Source organism: Pristis pectinata, chromosome 4, assembly GCF_009764475.1.
Source record: "Pristis pectinata isolate sPriPec2 chromosome 4, sPriPec2.1.pri, whole genome shotgun sequence".
In the NCBI taxonomy this organism is placed as follows: Eukaryota; Metazoa; Chordata; class Chondrichthyes; order Rhinopristiformes; family Pristidae; genus Pristis; species Pristis pectinata.
The window spans coordinates 25526792-25545763 of NC_067408.1; the positions used below are offsets into that span (position 1 = coordinate 25526792).

The window sequence follows — 18972 nt, forward strand, 5'->3', positions numbered from 1 at the left end:
TTTATGACATCAAATTCTCAGAAGCTCCAATGTTTCCAACTTTTCACTATTTAGAAATGATATGTTCTATTCATTTTAGATTAAAATTGATTTAATTCACATTTTTATACATGGGAATCCATGTGCTGTAGTTTTGCTTAATAGATGAAAATCTATGTAATGTTATGCTTCCATCAGCAACCATTGTTTAACTTAGGTATGTGATTTTCTACTTCCTACACAAATTATATCCTGCCAATTAGAGTATCTGCTTATCAATCCTGCAGTCTTTGGCCACTCAGCCAATTTCATAACCAGGTCAATAATCTGCTTTCAGTTCCACCAGATTTCACTTAGCGGCAATAGATTCATAGAAGTCGTAGTGTCATACAGCATCGACCCACCGCATCATGCCACCCTTTTTGCCCATCTGCACTAATCCCATTTGCCTGCAATCTCTCATGAGAGATTTTATCATGTACTTTTGAAAATCTATATAAATAACAAATACAGAAATTTACTTTCCTGTCCACTAGTCACTTCTTAAAGCAACTTAATCAGGTTTATCGGGCATGATCCATCCTTTACAAATCCGTAATATAGGAAGTAAATGCTGGAAACTCAGCAGGCTGGGGAGAGTCTGTGGAAAGAGAAACAGAGCTCAGATTTCAGGTCAGAGACATTAACCCTGTTGCTTTTTCCACAGATGGTGCTTAACCTGGTGATTGTTTCCAGCATTTTCTGTTATTGTTTCAGATTTCTGCCAACCACATTTTTTTTTCATTTACCTTTACAAGTCCACAATAGCTCTCCCTGATCATTTTAATGGAATCCTGCCATAAGACTGTAACTCTAGACAGGTAATTTTGGGTTAACTGGTTTATATAGTCCTATTTTCCTATCTCAACTTTTAATGCAGCTATCCAGTCTAAGGAACATTTCTGAAAACAGAGATCTTTGCAAAATTGGTCAGGGGTTCTTTAAAACCATTGATAGAAAAAGATGGTTCTGGAAATTTACCAGTTTTTCTTGTCATACTTTTCCTCAATACTGTTACTTGTGAAAATTCAACAAAGTTAACATTCCTCATTCTGTTGTTTTCCTTGGGATATCATACATATTCAGTATGTCCTCAATTATTATCCATTTTCAAGGAGTTCATCTTGCTCCTGATCATTCAATTTACTGTCACTGTAAAAATGTTGGGGATTTTGATACTCGTTGCAAGTTAAGTTATCATAATGAGGTATTTCACTCTTGGAGTCAAAAATAATTCATCAAACATTATTGCTATTTCATAAATCCATGTTTACTCTGACCAATCTGTTTATTATTTTATAAGAGTCCTGCTACCAGTTCTTTGATGATATTCCAGCACTACTATCAATGTAGAGTTCTTGGTTTTCTTTCCCCTTCCATTTAGTAAATAGTGGAGTTACATTTACAATCTTCCAATCTGTGGGAGCAGTTCTGGAATCTGTGGAATTTGGAAGTTGTGTGTCAACTACCTCTAGTGCCACTTCCTTCAAAAGGCTGAACGCAGGTCATCCAGTCCTGATGATTTACTGTATTGGCTTTCAGTCCCATTAATTTCTCCAGTACTTTTTTTTCCATGAATGCTAATTTCTTTCAGTACTCATTCACACCATCTGTTGTTACCCATTATTTTGGGGAGGTTCTCTGTGTCTTACATTAAGATAGGCACAAAATGTTTATTTAGTTTTTCTACTATTTCCTTATTACATATAACTTCTCCTGTCTCAGTCTGTAAAGCAGTCACATTAACTTTTGCTAGTTTTTTTTTTACATAACTACTGAAGTTTATACAGTCTGTTTTACTGTTATCTACTTTCACTTTCTTATTGATGCTTTGACCTTCCTTTGCTGAAATCTGAAAATTTCCCATTTCTCAGGCTATACTCACTGATGGAAGGCCCAAGCAGTGACCATATTCAGTTATACAGAATCTAATCCTCTCCCCTGACACTTAGTGATATTGCCATCACTGAATCCCCACTAGATCATCCTGAGAATCACCACTGATCCAGAATTTAAGTAAAAGTGACACATAAGCATTGTGGTATATTAAAGAAAAATTCCAATTGTATGAACAAACTGATTAATTGAGCTAGTTCATGACACCACACTTTGAATAGTACTTGAGTAAATAATGTCTCTTCAGCCTGTGAGCATCATATGTTTTCCTTGTTTAGTTGATAGCCTGACATTATGAAATTATATCACAGGTTGATCTTCACCTCGTTGTAGTTAGTCCAGTTGTTGTTTATCATATTCTTAATTTTATTCTTAAGAAAGTAACTGCCACTATTTTAGGATTTGGTTATATTGTAGTGCAAACAACATATAGTTATAAAGAACATCCCTAAACCACTTCAAAGCAGTGAAGATATAGAGAAAGGCATTTTCAGGAATGATCATTCTTTCAATTCTTTTAATTCTGTAATATTTAATTGTGCTCTGAGCTGTGATGAGCACCTACTACTCCTGTTGTCTATCCTGCTTCATCTGTTTTGTGCTGTTTTGTTTAATGTACTACAACCATGTTGGCCTAATGAGCTGTTAGTTGCTGAACCTTACTGATTACATAAAGGTTAGAGCATCCTGATTACCAACCAGCCAACCTGAATAAAAGTGATTTTTTTTATCATGCATTGGTTGAACGCTTATTGTTTCAAGCTTTTGTGTTGCTTTACAGAAGTAAATGCCTACAGATTGGAGTTGGAGGGAATTGCAGTACGTGGGAAAGGTTGTCCGAAACCAATTAAATCCTGGGTGCAGTGTGGGATCTCCATGAAGATATTAGGTTCATTGAAAAAGTGAGTACTTCCTAAAATATAAGTGTTAAAGTGATTTTTATAAGCATAAAACATGCAACAGTTCTTGCTCTTACTTATGTACTTGCTCTTCTTCCCAATTTCTAACAATACTTTTTGCGTATTAGACAAGCATATGAAAAGCCAACACCAATCCAAGCACAAGCAATCCCTGCCATTATGTGTGGACGTGATTTAATTGGAATTGCTAAAACTGGAAGTGGAAAGACTATTGCTTTTCTTCTACCTATGTTCCGACACATCATGGATCAGAGACCACTTGAAGAAGGAGAAGGTCCTGTTGGTAAATATTTAGTTTTCCATGCTGTTATGAGAAAGGTTCTTTTGGTATCTTAAAGATAAAGGTATCTGGACACACAGTCTTTGTACTTTAAAAGGAGGATTTTATTCACAAAGACCGACGCGGGAACAGAATGTGAAGGAACAAATGCACCCTCGCACACTCGCACTAGGGTGATTGCGAAACATGGGGGGAGTCGCAACAGGGGTGAAGTGCACACACGCTCACACACAACGAACTAATACAAATGATCAGGGAACAAACAAATACGTTGTCTGGGGCCCCCTGAATCGGGACAAACAACGGCTCTACGCTACTGGGAATCTACTCAGGACGGTCCTAGACCCCCGTGGAAGTGCACCCTCTCACCTGTGGTCTCGACCCCAGCAGCAATTGGAAAAGAGAGCGAGAGCCCACGTGTACCATCTTTTATAGGGTTGTAGCGGGGTGGAGCCCGCTCAGGTGAAACAAGCCAATGATTCAGGGTCAAGGACAAAGGTGGGTTATGAGCCAATCCTCAGGTGTGCTTTTTAATGGGTGGGGCGGAGCTGGGCACTTGATTGACAGTGGTGTAGCCTCCGACCTGATAGGCAATGCTATCATCCGACCATGGGGGTCAGTAGTGTTGTCACTGTCATCTGACCCCTGGCCTTTCATACTACACATGCTCCACAGCAAGTAGCACTGTAATCAAATATCACAAACTATAAAACTCATGATAAACTGATTCAACTCGAGATTCAATTCATGTTGCTTGGTCATAATTTGAAGCTACAAGAACATTTAGGTAGGAATGCATGCAGCTTCTAAATGATTAAAACAATAAAGTGTACATGTATTATTATGTATACCCAAACATAAATTGCAAGTGTAAGCACAATGTAAAAGAAATGAATGAATGAGCATGTTAAAAAGCAAGTGCTTTACAGGAAATAAACAACCGTGTAATGCTAGCTCCATTAAGTAATGTGTTTAATGTAAACCATCAGTGTCCAGTTACTCTTTTAATTAAGAAGCACACCAGTTGAACAGAATGTAATGTAATTATAAACTAATCTAATAGCAGTAATGCATTAGAGAATGCCTATATCATGGCTTTCACTATGCCACTTATTGTTCAATAATTTGAATTTACTCTATATTAAAGCAGTAGCTGCCTTGAAATTCAATGTGCAAGCAGATTTCATCAATTGCTAATAATCAGTTTGTTGTTCTGTGATTTTAAAAATAGATGTAACTTGCAAAATAACAAAAATCTGTAATTTAGTAATGAAAATATCTGTGAGTGATCGTATAGCTATGGCCTAATTATTGACTTTTCTCTTGCTCAGAAAACACTATTAGCCCAAATTTAAGGTCCTTGGCCATTAATCTTCTTAATCTTCATCAATTTAAAAACTTATTCTGGTTCCAGTTAAATTAGTCACTCTTTTGTTCCTGGTTATCTGAAGCTGAGCAAGTATGTGGGAAATGTTGAGTCAAAAAGAAATTAGTTTTTAAAAAAAAAATTAAATGATTCCAGGTTTCAAAGAACTCTGAACATGTTTGAAGCACCTGCGGAACTAATTTTTTAACATTTGGGAGGAGTAGTTGTGCCAAAAAATTGGATAAGGATGTTTTTAAAATACAACAGGAAAATCCGCTTGGTTATAAACCATTTAGCCTCACAGTGGTGATTGCAAAATAACAGGAACCATAAATGGGGGAAAAAACATGTTAACACTTTGAAAGATATGCATTAGAATTGATTATCCTTAATTTTCAATCATTCATTTCAAGAAACAGCAAGGTTCCAATGCATTTTTGAAACCATGCAATATTTTACTTTTTTTTCTTCAGCGCTTATCTCAACTCCAACCCGTGAGTTAGCCCTTCAGATTACCAAAGAATGCAAGAAGTTCTCAAAAGCACTCGGACTAAGGGTAGTGTGCGTTTATGGTGGGACCGGAATAAGTGAACAGGTAATTCTTCTACATCAGTCTTTTCTCTTGAAAACAATAAATCATTTGAGTACTGTTGCAGCAACTGACCTATCAAAAATACAATATTTACAATTCCAAATGATGCTAAAATGGGAGTAGGATAGCGAATACTCAGGACACCATCAATTACAGGAGGCTATTAATAAACATGCAGAATGGTCAAATAAAGTACAAATGAAATTCTGTGCAGGAAAACACTAATTGTTACGTGTGGCTAGGAAGTATAGTGACATCATTGCATTGCTTGGCAGTAAGTTCATTTTTATCAACTGCTTACGGTACCAGCATAGTAATGCTAAATGCTTTGCTGAGGTTTTTAAATTGTCCATTTACATTGACTTAGCTACTACCTGTTGTGTCTTGTAAGTACGGATAACTGCTTTATAAAATGTTGAATTGTATAACAATTTAGTGGACAATATTTTTCTTATTCTGGATATGGCTTCATGAAATTCTTTATCCCTCATGGCAGGTGAGTGGGGGGAGGGAGGGGGTGAGAAGTCTCTCATTAACTTTATTTGTCTTTAATAGTAATATTTTAAAAGTTTACCCCAAAAGACATCATCTTGAATGATTAAGTCCTAATTCTTTGTGATTAATTTATAATTATTTGTTTATCCTTTTGTATTATAACAAATATTTTATTTCACAATCCAGATTGCAGAATTAAAGCGAGGAGCAGAAATTATAGTTTGCACACCAGGCCGCATGATAGATATGCTTGCAGCCAATAATGGTAAGTAAAAGGAGCTGTGAACAATTGAGCACTTGCTTTACTTTTTGTTTGATGTTAAGTTTATATAAGAGCCACTTAAAGCAGAATGCAGGGGAAAGTATTTCAAAACATGAATGTACATGTTCACCACATTTTGAGATCAGCAACAAATTTTTGCAACAGTTTTATTCAAACAATTGCTTCAGGAATTCGTAGAACGAATTTTAATCCTGATTATTATTGTTTCACACTATGGAATGCACAGCTATGAGTGTTTCTCTCAAAATGGGCAGCTGCTCTAATATAATGCATGCATGATCACAATGATATTAGATTGAACAGCAAACACATTTTCAAGATACAATCTTAGATAAGTGCTTGATGATCAGCATGGACATGGTGGGCAGAAGGGCCTTTTTCTGAGCTGTATGACCCTGATTTTATTGTAATTTGGTCAACTTTAAAATAATAGTCTTTCTGCACATTTAGTAATTCTCCACTTGACAATTTTCTATGAGCTTCAGTAGGCTTACTGCTTAGACACAATCAGTGTGTCAAATTTAGTTGAGATACAAATTTCAAAATTACCAGGCCATGGTATTGATTAATAATATGAAAGAAAGAAGAGTCACTTTCATGTATCCAGCTGACAAAATGAAATTTAATGGAAACTCTGACTAATCGTTCATGATCCTCAAAAATAATTTACCCAACTGCACTACCTTTATCCATTCCTGCATCTCCACTATTCAGTCCTGCAGAACTCCCTTTCGCAGTAGAAAATCTGCCTGTTTTTCCGATGTTAACTCCTATATTCTGCTTAAACTTCCATCTTTACCTTTACACTAAGGAGTAAAAATATATCCTTAAACTTAATCGAGTTTGCTGCTTGCCTTGAAATGCAAGGGCCATTATCATCCTTGATATTTTTGAGTCCTGAGCAATGAATTGAAGATAAAAGCAACTCAGAATTCCAGATCATTTTGTATAGGATATCATCTATGAATTATAGATGGGAAAGAACTTTTGACACTGAGTATACCTTTTGAGGTGCATCTAGTATTAGATTAGCTTAATTGCTAGTTTTGTATTGGCAAAAAACTATCAATAAATGGTCAATAAATCTCCATCAATCCATTTTCCTCTACATCTTGCTATGTAGTAGGACTGAACGCCTTTAGCATAGCAATTATAGCTTTTCTGCGACACAGGAGCTATATGCCAATTGATAACAGTTAAAATGCAAATCAATTAAATCTCACAATGGTATCAAAAATATTGCTGGTGGTATTTGTAGATTTAATAATAGTTCATTATGGCTTCACTTGGCACTTAAGTGTGTTTTATATCATACATAATTGCTGATTTGAATGCATGAAAAAGTATTCATTTTAATATTAGACACTGTATGATATTGAATATCATTTTACTAAACTGTCAACATTATTTGACCCATATGGAGAAAGTTTCCTCAAGAGATTTGATTTGGGCATGCAAGACATAACCTGTCAGAGGTAGGTCCTTAATCAAGTTGTGCAGTATCCAGTTACTAAACTCGTGGCTCCTTGTGAATATGTCATATTCATTTCAGAATATAAGCTCTACCGTTGGAACATTTTCAGTTGTTTTTTTTCCACTCCGTTTATGTAGGTTTAATTTTCTTGTATTCAGAATCTTAGAAAGTTGAGTAAAATCCAGCATATACAGCTGTTCAACACTACTTCACTGGTTAATTCTCTAGAGAAAGTAGGCAGATACTTAATATAAGATGCACCGATAATCGCAATTAAAGGCAAGTAGCAAGGACCCTGTCTTCCACACATGCGGCGTAACCTCTAATATGTTCTTTTTTCTAGGTGAATGCTGAGACTTGTCAAATAATGGCCTTTGGGCTCCTTGCTTCATCTCAGTCTAAAATTGTTGAAGGGTGTTTGTTTTGGAGAGGGCTGTTTTGTGAATTTTGCAGGTTCTGCTTGCCCTGATGGTATGCAAGAGTTAGCAAACATGGGCAACTATTTTCACATAGTTTATACCCAATGTAAAATCTGTACCTAAGAATGTAATTTCTTAATGAAGCAAGACAAAATATAAAACAGAATTATAGTCACGAAAATATGGACCAATTTGGTGCTTAATTTTGGATTTTTTTTAGTTTTAGCATATAAAATGGTTTACTGGCATTGATTTAAGGATTGCTCACATTTGCATATAGCACTCATTAAAATTATTCTTGCTGTTCTTAGGTCGTGTGACAAACTTTCGCAGAGTTACTTATGTTGTACTTGATGAAGCAGATAGAATGTTTGATATGGGCTTTGAGCCTCAGGTAGGTGTTTTGAAGTTTTTTTTACCTGAGAATATTGTACAATAGCTTTGACTGTTGTATAATTATGTGTGTCTTATTTGGATGTGTGTGTGAATAACTGATCAGGAATTAATTTTGAACCTCTGCAGTGGGCAAAGTTACATAATAGTGCCTTGAAGTAATTCTGCAGCAGGTTGCACTGAAGGGTCATTTGGATCAATTAACAAACCAATGTACATATTGTTTGACAGATTGTGATTTGATACAAGTTTATAAAGCTTACAGAGCACTTAATTTACATGAAAAGTGGCTTGTTTGGGCAGATACGTTAATGAACAAGTTGTGCTCAGAAACTACATTTTGATTCCAAACCATCCTCCTTGTATAAAATTTTGAAATTCGTAGCATAATATATTGTCCTAATATGTATTGCCATCCCTACCATTCGTATCTAGAGGAGTGCATACCTTGCATCTTTAGATACAACTTAATTATGAACCTCCCATCTCCAAACAGAGCAAATTGTTTAATTTTCATTATTTTCCCAGAATTTGACTTTCATTTGTATCTCGTGGCAGAATTCTACACTGGATGATGCAAAATTTGTAAAAGTGTGTCTTATAAATATATTGTTTTAGCATAGTTAGCTATGTTTTATGTTGCCTGCTTGCTCCTCCCTGCCTTGGTTGGTTGAGATAAGTAAGTCATTGGAAAATTATGCTAGCAGAGATTTTGTTTTAGTTGCTGGTTATATTTATTATTTAGTGTTTTCATTTCAAATTTTATTATTCTATAGAAACAGATCATTAATACCAGCTGATTTGTACAAGTATTTATGCTCCATGTAAGCATCCTCCCTATTTCAATTAACTCCCAATTTTTTTCTGTTTCTCATTCATCTACGTGCTTAGCTTTCCTTTAAATCATCATTTATTTTCACCTAAATTAATCCATTTGGTAGAAAATTTTAAACCTATCTTTAATTTGGCTAAAAGAGATTTTCTCCTGAACTCCTTATTTGTATTTATTAATAACTGTCCTACTTGCAACCTCCATTCTTGAACTGAAACTGGAGTTAGGTCCCTTAGTTGGCGCTGGAAACATGGTGGCACTTGTGGGCTGCCCCCAGAACACTCTACGCAAAAGATGCACTTCACTGTGTGCTTTGAATTACACGTGACTAATAAAGATATCTTACTTTACATTTAACAATCAGGGCCCAAACACCTGTATTAGGTGTCTTTTCTAAATTGCACTGAGAATTAAAGCAATTTGTGTCATGCATGCTCTGGTCATTTACTTCAGATACTTGATAGTGAAACTAGCAGTATGTTGAGACTGTCGGAGCCTGCTACCTGAAAGGTATCTTTGATGTTTATATTACCTTTTCCCGTTGCAGAGCCAGGAGGTGCAGAAGTGTTTAATAGAACTAGATTCTGTTGCTGGCTGCTATTTGTACATATACTGATTGAAGCTACTTCCCCCACCTGCCTTATCCCTCCCACACCTTGCATGAGGGCCTTTTTCCTGAGAACATCAATCTGCCCTGGGGTGATTATGCATCCACAGTTCATCTGTAATTTTGTAATTTCCTTTTGTGCCAAAGAACCAATTAATCTTGACTCGTATTGCAGATCTCATTAGCTGGTTTGTACAGGTTCCTAACTCTGAACCACAGGTTAACTCTGATATTTGTTACCAAGGGTAAAAAAAAAGCTGCTTTGGTAATGATTTCCATTTGTATGTTAATAGGTAATGCGAATAGTGGAAAACATTCGACCAGACCGACAAACAGTTATGTTTTCTGCTACATTCCCCAGGGCTATGGAGGCCTTGGCACGACGAATACTAACAAAACCTATTGAAGTGCAAGTGGGTAGTAGAAGTGTGGTTTGTTCTGATGTTGAGCAACATGTGGTAAGTGCTTAATAATGGCGCAGGCTGCTCATTATGTTCGGCAATTTATTTTCACTGATTTTTGTTTTTGTCTAGCAAGTAGAACCTCACAACCTGTGATCGGAATTTTTATTTGGTGTCATTGTGGCCAGAGTTTATTTTTGATTATTCTGAATGTTGCTCTTTAGCTCAGCTAAAACTTTTTTCTGAGGTTAAAAAGTAGGAACTCAAAGATAGTAATCTTAAGTTTGCAGATGACATGAAAATTGGTGGAGATGTGGATAACAAGCAAGGTTGTCAAAGGATACAGCAGGAGTTGGATCAGTTGGAAATTTGGGCTGAGAAATGGCAGATGGAGTTTAATCTGGACAAGTGTGAGCTGATGAGTTTTGGGAGGTCAAATTCAAGAGGAAAGTTTACAGTAAATGACAGGACCCTTAGGAGCATTGATGTTCGGAGGGATCTTGGGGTACAACTCCATAGCTCCCTGAAAGTGGCAAAGCAAGTGGATAGGGTGGTAAAGAAGGCATACAGCATATTTGCCTTCATTGGTCTGGGCATTAAGTATAAAAGTTGGAAAGTGCAGCTGTATACAGCTGTATAAAACTTTGGTTAGATCAAATTTGGAGTATTGTGTGCGGTTCTGGTCATCACAGTATAGGAAGGATGTGGAGGTTTTGGAGAGGGTGCAGAAAAGGTTCACCAGGATGTTGCCTTGATTGGAGTGTATCAGCTGTAAGGAGAGGTTGGACAAACTTGGATTGTTTTCTCTGGAGTGTGAGAGGCTGAAGGATGACCTGATAAAGGTATATAAAATTATGAGAAGCATAGAAGGGGTAGAAAGTCACAGTCTTTTCTCCAGGCTGGAAATGTCAAATACTAGAGAGCATAGGTTTAAGATGACAGGGAAAAGTTTAAAGGAGAGTTGCGAGGCAAGTCTTTTTTTTACACGGAGAGTGGTTGGTGCCTGGAACGCACTACCAGGGGAGGTGGTGGAAGCAGATTCAATAGCAGTGTTTAAGAGGCATTTAGACAGACACAAGAAAAGGCAAGGAATTGAGGGATATAGACCACGTTCAGGAAGATGGGAATAGTTTAGATTGGCATCATGGTGGGCTGAAGGGCCTGTTCCTATGCTGTGTTCATGATTAGTCCAGGTATCACTTCCTGATAAGTACAGAGATAGGAGGATAGAGCAGATGAATGGTTGGGGAGAGAGTGCAGGAAGAGGGCCTCAGACTTCTACCATCTCTGGTTGAGGTTGAACCTGTACAAATCGGAGATGGGAACCTTGAAGTCGGGAAGGGGAGAAGCAATTAGGGGACGGTCACAAAGTAGTGAAATAGTGGTTTCAGAAATGGTGGATGCTTTGGTTTTTGATTTAAAAAATTTTACAGATTCTGGAATTGTGGATTGGGGGCTACAAATATGACCCTGCTGGTTGACAAAGGGGGGAGTGTGGAAACAGGAAAGTATCAGTCTGTTAGCCTATTGTCAGTGGTTGGAGAAGTGCTGGAATCTGTAATGAAAGATATAATATAGAACACCTTCAGAAGAATAATAGCATTAAGCAAAGTCAACATAGGTCTGTGAAAGGAAAATCATGTTTAATGCTGGAATTATTTGAGGATGTTACTCAAAGAATACATAAGGGGAGAACCAGCGGTATATTTGGTTTTTTGTTTGAAGGCTTATGTTCCACACGGGAGATTGAACGACAAGGTTAGCGCACGTGGAGTTGAAGGTAATATACTGATGTGGATTGGTTATCAGAAAGAAATCAAAGAATGGGAATAAATAATTGTTCCCTGGTTAGCAGGTTGTGACTAGTAAGGATCAGTACTTGGGGCTCCAGCTATTCATAATTTGTATCACTTTGGCTGAAGGGAAAGCCTTGCACAAGTCCTTGCACAAAACAGAGTGTTTGTTAAATGGTGAGAGATTGGGTAGTATTGATATTCAGAGGGACCTAGTTGTATACATCATTGAAGACCTAGATGAAGGTGCAGCAAGTGATTAGGAAGGCACATGATATGAAAGGAATTGAATACATGAGTAAGGGAGTTTTATGGCACCTCCTAGGACCCTGGTGAGACCACACCTGGAGTATTACGTACAATTTTGGTTTCTCCACTGATAACAGATTCCTCACTTGAGGAGAGTTTGAGTAGTCTAGGTCAATATTCTCTAGAATTTTAAAGAATGAAAGGAGATAGCATTGAAATCTACAAAATTCTTAAAGGACTTGATTCGCTGGAAGCAGGGAGGATGTTTACCCTGGCTGAGGAGTGTTAAATCAGAGGCCCAGTTTCAGAATAAGGGGGAGGCCATTCATGGCTGAGATGAGGAAAAATGTATTCACTCAAAGGGTTGAATCTTTGGAATTCCCTACCCCAGAAGGCTGTGGAGACCTGGTAATTACATTCATTCAGAAACAAGATCATTAGATTTCTGGACACATTGGGGAATCGAAGGATATGAGAGTACCGAAGGCAAATGATGGTGGGGTAGATCTAACAATGCCAATTTGAATTTTGAAGTACCTATCCCTCAGTGCTTGAGAGATTTAACAGATCTAAAATAATGAAGAATGTTTCAGAATTAGAAATAGTTTTGTTAAAGAGAGAAATAGTTGTTACTGAAGAGTCTGACAGCACATTACCATGGAAGATGGACCTATTGAGACAAGTAGTGGGAAGGTAGAGCTGGGTGTCATTATCAAATCCCCGTCTTTAGATGATATTACCAAGGACTGCCACATAGAAGAGATGAAGAGGCAGCTGAGATATTTCCCATTGGTGTATTACCACTGAGTGGGATGATGGAAAAGGGTAGTGTAGTCAATTATTGCAATTTGTAATTCAAGACCATAAATAATGAAAATATCCTTTAACCAAAGTTATAATTCCATTTTTATTGCAGATTGTCATAGAGGAAGACAATAAGTTTTTGAAGTTGTTGGAACTTTTGGGCCATTATCAAGAAAATGGTTCTGTAATAGTGTTTGTGGACAAGCAAGAGCATGCAGATGGATTATTGAAGGATTTATTGAGAGCAGCCTACTCTTGTATGTCATTACATGGAGGTATGTATATATTTCAGTTACCAGATAATATCTGTTACTTATTTTTCATATGATTTTCTTTCCTTTCCCCTTTCCTTATGTAGATGGTTTTACAGTGTAATGTTTGGTTCTAAGAGTATTAATGGGTAACTTTGAACCTCATTAAAGTTACCATTCTTCAGATGCAGTGGGTGACAATAGCTTAACATTATATTTTGATGCTAGAGCAAGTTAATTGGAAGGAAAAGCAGCAAAATGAGTGATGGCTGACCTGTTAATCATCACTCATGTATGTTGTCTAGATGATGAAATTATTCTCCTGTGTCCATTGGAGGCATATTAAATAAGAGGGGTAGGTGATGTGACATAATTGAACATTAATCATCAAATGAACTGATTATCACAGCTCGATGACTCCACTAAAGGTAAATTGTCTGACAGCTTGCCTAACGTGCAATACTGGACATCTGTTCCTGAATCTATTTACTGAAAAGAACAGAGCTATTGGGCCAACTCTTCTGATGCAAAGTCAGTCCAGATGCAGTGACTTACCAGCACTTCTGGTACCAGAAGTCCTGGTGTCCAGTCAGCAGGCACACCTTCCACCCTGCCACTTGTGCTCTTGACTGCCCCTGCACTTCACCGTCCAATGAGGCAGCACTCATTTCCACAGGTTTCCCAGCTCTCAGCTGTAATTATGAAATCCTTCTGTGTCACCCTGTGGGGAAAATAGAGAGTTAACACATTGTCAGTTTTCAGAATTGAAGGTTCTGAAACATTTTAACACATTCCCAAGTTGTTTAAACAGACAAAAATCCTTCGGTTTATGTTGTTTTGCAGGTATTGATCAATATGATCGTGATAGCATAATCAACGATTTTAAGACCGGAGTGTGCCGATTGCTTGTGGCCACTTCAGTAGCAGCACGAGGACTGGATGTGAAACAGCTTATTCTTGTTATCAACTACAGTTGTCCTAATCACTATGAAGATTATGTACATCGAGTGGGGCGTACTGGAAGAGCTGGTCACAAAGTGAGTATACAAAGAAGAATGATCTTAGTTCATTGAATTGCTGTGTATTACCTTTAATTAAATGGAATTTTGTTAACTTGTTTTTTTTTCTTTTGTAGGGGTATGCATATACTTTCATCACTGAGGAGCAAGCCCGTTATGCAGGTGATATAATTAAAGCATTAGAATTATCAGGAAATTGTGTTCCACCCGAGTTGGAAAAATTATGGAATGACTTCAAAGAACAGCAAAAGGCAGTAAGTAGTAATTGCGATAAATTCAAGAATTGTCATTTTGTCTTTTTATGAAAATGTTGTAAAGTATTAATATTCAAATAATTACATGGAAGGGTTGTTTTTAGAACTGAAATAAGAAACAACAACTTTGATTTTCTTAATCTTATTTTAATGTGTTCTTAAGGAAGGAAAGACCATAAAGAAGTCTAGTGGATTTTCTGGGAAAGGCTTTAAATTTGATGAGACTGAACAAGTCCTGGCCAATGAAAGAAAGAAACTACAGAAAGCAGCTCTAGGTCTGCAGGATTCTGATGATGAGGACACTGCCGTTGATGTAAGTGCTTAAGGCTAACTTTGGGAGTTCTGGCAAAGGATGTTATGTACATTGCTAAGTTACCTTATAATCAGCTTTGAATTTTTGTTTTTTTCAGATCACTTATGGTAGCAAGTGCATTTGAATTGCTTGTTAATTTGAGATTTTAGTGCATAATGATGTGCTGTAATGTTTTGGTTGTATTTTGCAGATTGATGAACAAATTGAGAGCATGTTCAATTCCAAGAAGCGTGTAAAAGATATGGCAATGCCAGGAGCTTCTAACACTCCAGTGCCATCTGCTGGCAATGCAGAGAAACTGGAGATTGCCAAGAGGCTGGCATTGAAGATCAATGCCCAGAAGAATCTTGGTGCAGAAGCACAGGTAATAGATGTCTAATGTAAATCAGTGGAATATTAACTAGTTAGAAACTATTTTAACATAACCATATTTTAATTATGCAAGATAATTTGAAATAAGTTGAGATAGGGAAATATGAAATAATGAAAGAAAAACCACATAATAACTAAGTAATGTTTTAGTGATGTTGATGGAGCAGTGAGAACTCTGCTTAATCAAGAATTAATTCTGCTTAATTCTTTGCTTAATCCAATAGAATCTTTTGCGTTCGTTTGAAAGAAAGCACGTAACTACCATAATTCCTAGTTTAAGATTTTAGGACCCTTAGTTTAAGACATTGTTTAGCTGCCTAATGCCATCTTTGAATTGTGCTTACTGTCTATTGTAACAAATGTTTTAAGATCTTCAGGAGTGCACATGGTATATAGACTTCAGCCCAGGATTTCAGGTAAATTTTTAATTTTAGGTCAACCATCACAGTGGATTGTATAATATGATTGCCTGTTTGTGCAGTGTATCTATGTTTTTACAGATTTACATGATTTATCCATAGGATAATTTTCTACTGTTTTGGAACTATGGAAATCAGACCTACCTTTATAGGAAAGACAGGAAGAAAATAGAAGCAGTGTTCTATTAGATTTTAACATCGGATTCTCCAGACAACATAAAGTCCTTTATTGCAAGATACCTGTTCACCTTAAATGGAGTGTAGAGAAGGGGAGAAAAGTGTTTCATTTCTCTTAAATTCCATAAGGTCGTGCATAATAGTGGCACAGCTGAGTTTGAGAATTTGACAAATCAAAGGTGTGAACTTGTATAGTGGGTTCTGATACATGCCATTCTACATGTGAACTTGCAGCATTCCTAGTGATATGCTGTATTTTTTAAGTTACAGTTTAATACATTTCTCTTTTTCTCCCCCTTTACATTCAGGATGTAATGCAGCAGGCTACAAATGCTATAATGAGGGGACGAACCCTCCACGCTCCAACAGTGTCTGCAAAAACAATTGCAGAGCAGAAAGCAGAAAAGATCAATGCCAAACTCAACTATGTGCCAGCAGAAAAGCAAGAAGATGAGAAACCAGAAAATGCACAAACTGAATCATTCAAAAGATATGAGGAAGAGCTTGAGATAAATGATTTTCCACAGGTGAGTGATTTTTTTTTGGGTGGGTGGAGTTTAAAATTGCAATTTGACTGGACTTCTTACCAACGCCAGTTTGATGTCTTAGTAACACCCATCAATGTAATTTATTTGAAGTTATTCACATCTTCAATTAATGCATAAAAATTATTACTTTGATGTGATTAAGTAAATGCCCATTAGTTTGTTGCACCAATGCCCATTATCAAGAGCTGTCATGTGCCCTCTGCTCCAATGGCCACCAACACAGCCATCTCTGACCACTTGCTTGTACTTTTCACCTTCCACTCTCATTCAGTCTCACTGTTTTCAGTATTCATTGATAACAATCATTAACAAGGTGTCAGATCAATCACTAATAGCTGTTTGCCTTAATCTCGAAACTTGATGGTTTTCCCATGGTCAGCTGTATGTTCGTTGGTCTAGGGTTGGAGATAAAAAATAATCTCTGCATTTTTACATCAGATTTAAAAGAAAGAAATGTTGTGAATTCTGAAGGGCTTCAAAGTTAAAATCAAATAAATGTGCACATGTGCATAGGTACATATTTACTTTAAAGACAAGTAAATTAAGTGTAATTTTTGAATACAGATTTCAGTATGCAGGTTTTTATTGTTATTTAAACCACAAAATTTAACCCCTTTAATCATTACTATTAATGGAACAATTATCTACTTAAGTTAAATTTTATTTCATTTACAAGGAGTTTAAAAAAAAACAACTGCATGGAAGTAAGTGCATACATTATGATTGCCAGCATAATAACCTGAGCAATGCGGGTTAAAGCAGCTGGTTGCATAATAAAAACAATATAAACAGATTGTTTAAGTAGCTTCTCATTTTGCATTGAATCTCTTTCAGACGGCCAGATGGAAGGTCACCTCCAAAGAAGCTCTGCAGAGAATTAGTGAATATTCAGAAGCTGCGATCACTATTAGAGGCACTTACTTCCCTCCAGGAAAAGAGCCCAAAGAAGGCGAAAGAAAAATATACCTTGCTATTGAAAGTAAGCAAAAATGAATATATTTGAGAAATTATTGCTTTAGGCATCAAACTTAATGACTGCAAGAGTTTCTATTCCTTCAAAATGTGGAATTTGATTAAAAATGCACATCATCCTCCTGAACTTTAGGCGGAACCTCACTGGCATGTTTTATAAAAGCAAATACTGCAAATACTGGAAATCTGAAATAAATCAGAAATTGTAGGAAGTACTCAGCAGGGAATTTCGTGTTAGGGATTTTTTTTCAGTTTTGCAGTAGGTCCATTGCCATTTCTAATCTGTTTAATTACTTTGGTAAAAAGACATCAGTTTTCTGATAATAGAATGCTGGGTAGGAAATTGGGCAGTGAAGCAAATTCAAGGAACCTGTTAAGGTGTGTGGACCAGTTGTATATGAGAAGGTGTCAGATGGATTATCAAGAGAAAAAAAATTAGGTGGTTACTAAATTTGGTGGAAAGAATAGAAAAACAGAATCTTTAAAAAAAAAACAAAACTAGTAGATGCTGGTGTACAGCATGATCTTGTTGTGCTCATTCATGAAATGCAGCAATTCAGAAAGTAAATACATTGAAGGTAGAGTACAAGACTAAAGGAAAACTTGCTGCAATTGTGTAGGACTTTAGTGAAACTACACCCAGAATTCTTTGCAATTTTTCTTTCCTTGCCTTGGAGGTACGACAATGTGAGTCTCTACGGTAATTCCTAGAGATGAGGAGTTTATCCTAAGAATGGTTGTTGTCTAAAATTGACCCATATTCACTGCATTTTAGAGGACTAGATATAAATCTCATTGAAACCCAGGGCCAGAACTTGTTGGACACTCTTTGCTGATGATTCCCCTACAATAATCCAACAGCAGAATGCAAACTTGCTACAGTTCTCCAATAGTTACAGTGGGAAATATACCCACTAAAAATATAGAAAGGAACAGCTTTTTAGAATGGAGAGGAATGACTGAAAGGGACCAAAGTAAGTATAGGGTAATTTACAAATTTGAAGTAACTAAGATTTGATTGTTTTTGTACTTTTAAATTTTAAAATTGTTCAATTGATTTTTTTAAAATCAATTTTGAATGTCAGTTTAGGTCAACAGTATTCAGGCTCCTTGGAGCATGGCTTTCCCAGATGTCCTTTTCTTTGATTTGTTTGGTGGAGGGGCCCAATAGTCAGCAAAATATTGCTTAGGATTCTGCTCCATTTCCCTTCGGATCAGGGCATCTTAGAGCAGCAATCAATACAGGCAGATCCAAAAAAGGAAAGTTTAAACTTGGCATTTTGGTCTGCAATGCGTGTTCCACTGGATTCTGAAAAGGATTTAGAGATACTGAGAATTTTTTCCCGGACAGACTAGGGGCAAGTAGTTAGCCATTTAAGATTGGTATGAGGAGAAATTTATTCAGAGCGTTCTAACTTATTGTATTTTTCTACTTCAGAATGCTGTGGATGTGCAGGCATTATGTATGGTTATGTGAGGTTGAGATTGGTAGAATTTTTTTGTAACCAAGGAAATTAAGAGAAATAATGGAATGGATAGAGAAGTAGACAAATATAGGATGGCCCATGATACAAAAATATGAACTGGGGCAGGACTGAGCCTGTACCACTCTGCTGATCTAATGTAACCTTGGCTGCCTCATCTCATGCATCCCAATTTACTACCCAACTCCCCCAATACCCATAACCTTTCAGCATCAGTAACAGTGACCATGGAAATCCCAGACTCACAACAATGCTTTCAGAACTCGTATTGATCAATATGCTGAGTTAGGACGTGTCTTTTCATGATCTTCTGGCATCAACTTGTTGCCCAAAGCTGGCCT

At 36.8% G+C, this 18972-nt stretch overlaps 1 protein-coding gene across 5 annotated transcripts in view; it reads left to right on the top strand.

Annotated features, from left to right (window-relative positions):
- ddx46 (DEAD (Asp-Glu-Ala-Asp) box polypeptide 46) overlaps nucleotides 1–18972 on the top strand; it is a 42565-nt gene that overhangs the window by 21214 nt on the left and 2379 nt on the right. For 3 of the 5 annotated variants that reach the window (XM_052014717.1, XM_052014718.1, XM_052014722.1), the window contains 13 exons: nucleotides 2696–2816; nucleotides 2942–3117; nucleotides 4954–5075; nucleotides 5754–5832; nucleotides 8055–8137; nucleotides 9869–10033; nucleotides 12935–13097; nucleotides 13917–14110; nucleotides 14209–14346; nucleotides 14510–14659; nucleotides 14850–15032; nucleotides 15936–16154; nucleotides 17010–17154. In XM_052014717.1, coding sequence (XP_051870677.1) covers nucleotides 2696–2816; nucleotides 2942–3117; nucleotides 4954–5075; nucleotides 5754–5832; nucleotides 8055–8137; nucleotides 9869–10033; nucleotides 12935–13097; nucleotides 13917–14110; nucleotides 14209–14346; nucleotides 14510–14659; nucleotides 14850–15032; nucleotides 15936–16154; nucleotides 17010–17154 — 1938 coding nt within the window. The remainder of the gene's footprint in view (nucleotides 1–2695; nucleotides 2817–2941; nucleotides 3118–4953; nucleotides 5076–5753; nucleotides 5833–8054; nucleotides 8138–9868; nucleotides 10034–12934; nucleotides 13098–13916; nucleotides 14111–14208; nucleotides 14347–14509; nucleotides 14660–14849; nucleotides 15033–15935; nucleotides 16155–17009; nucleotides 17155–18972) is intronic. The other 2 variants (XM_052014720.1, XM_052014721.1) reach the window with 1 other exon arrangement.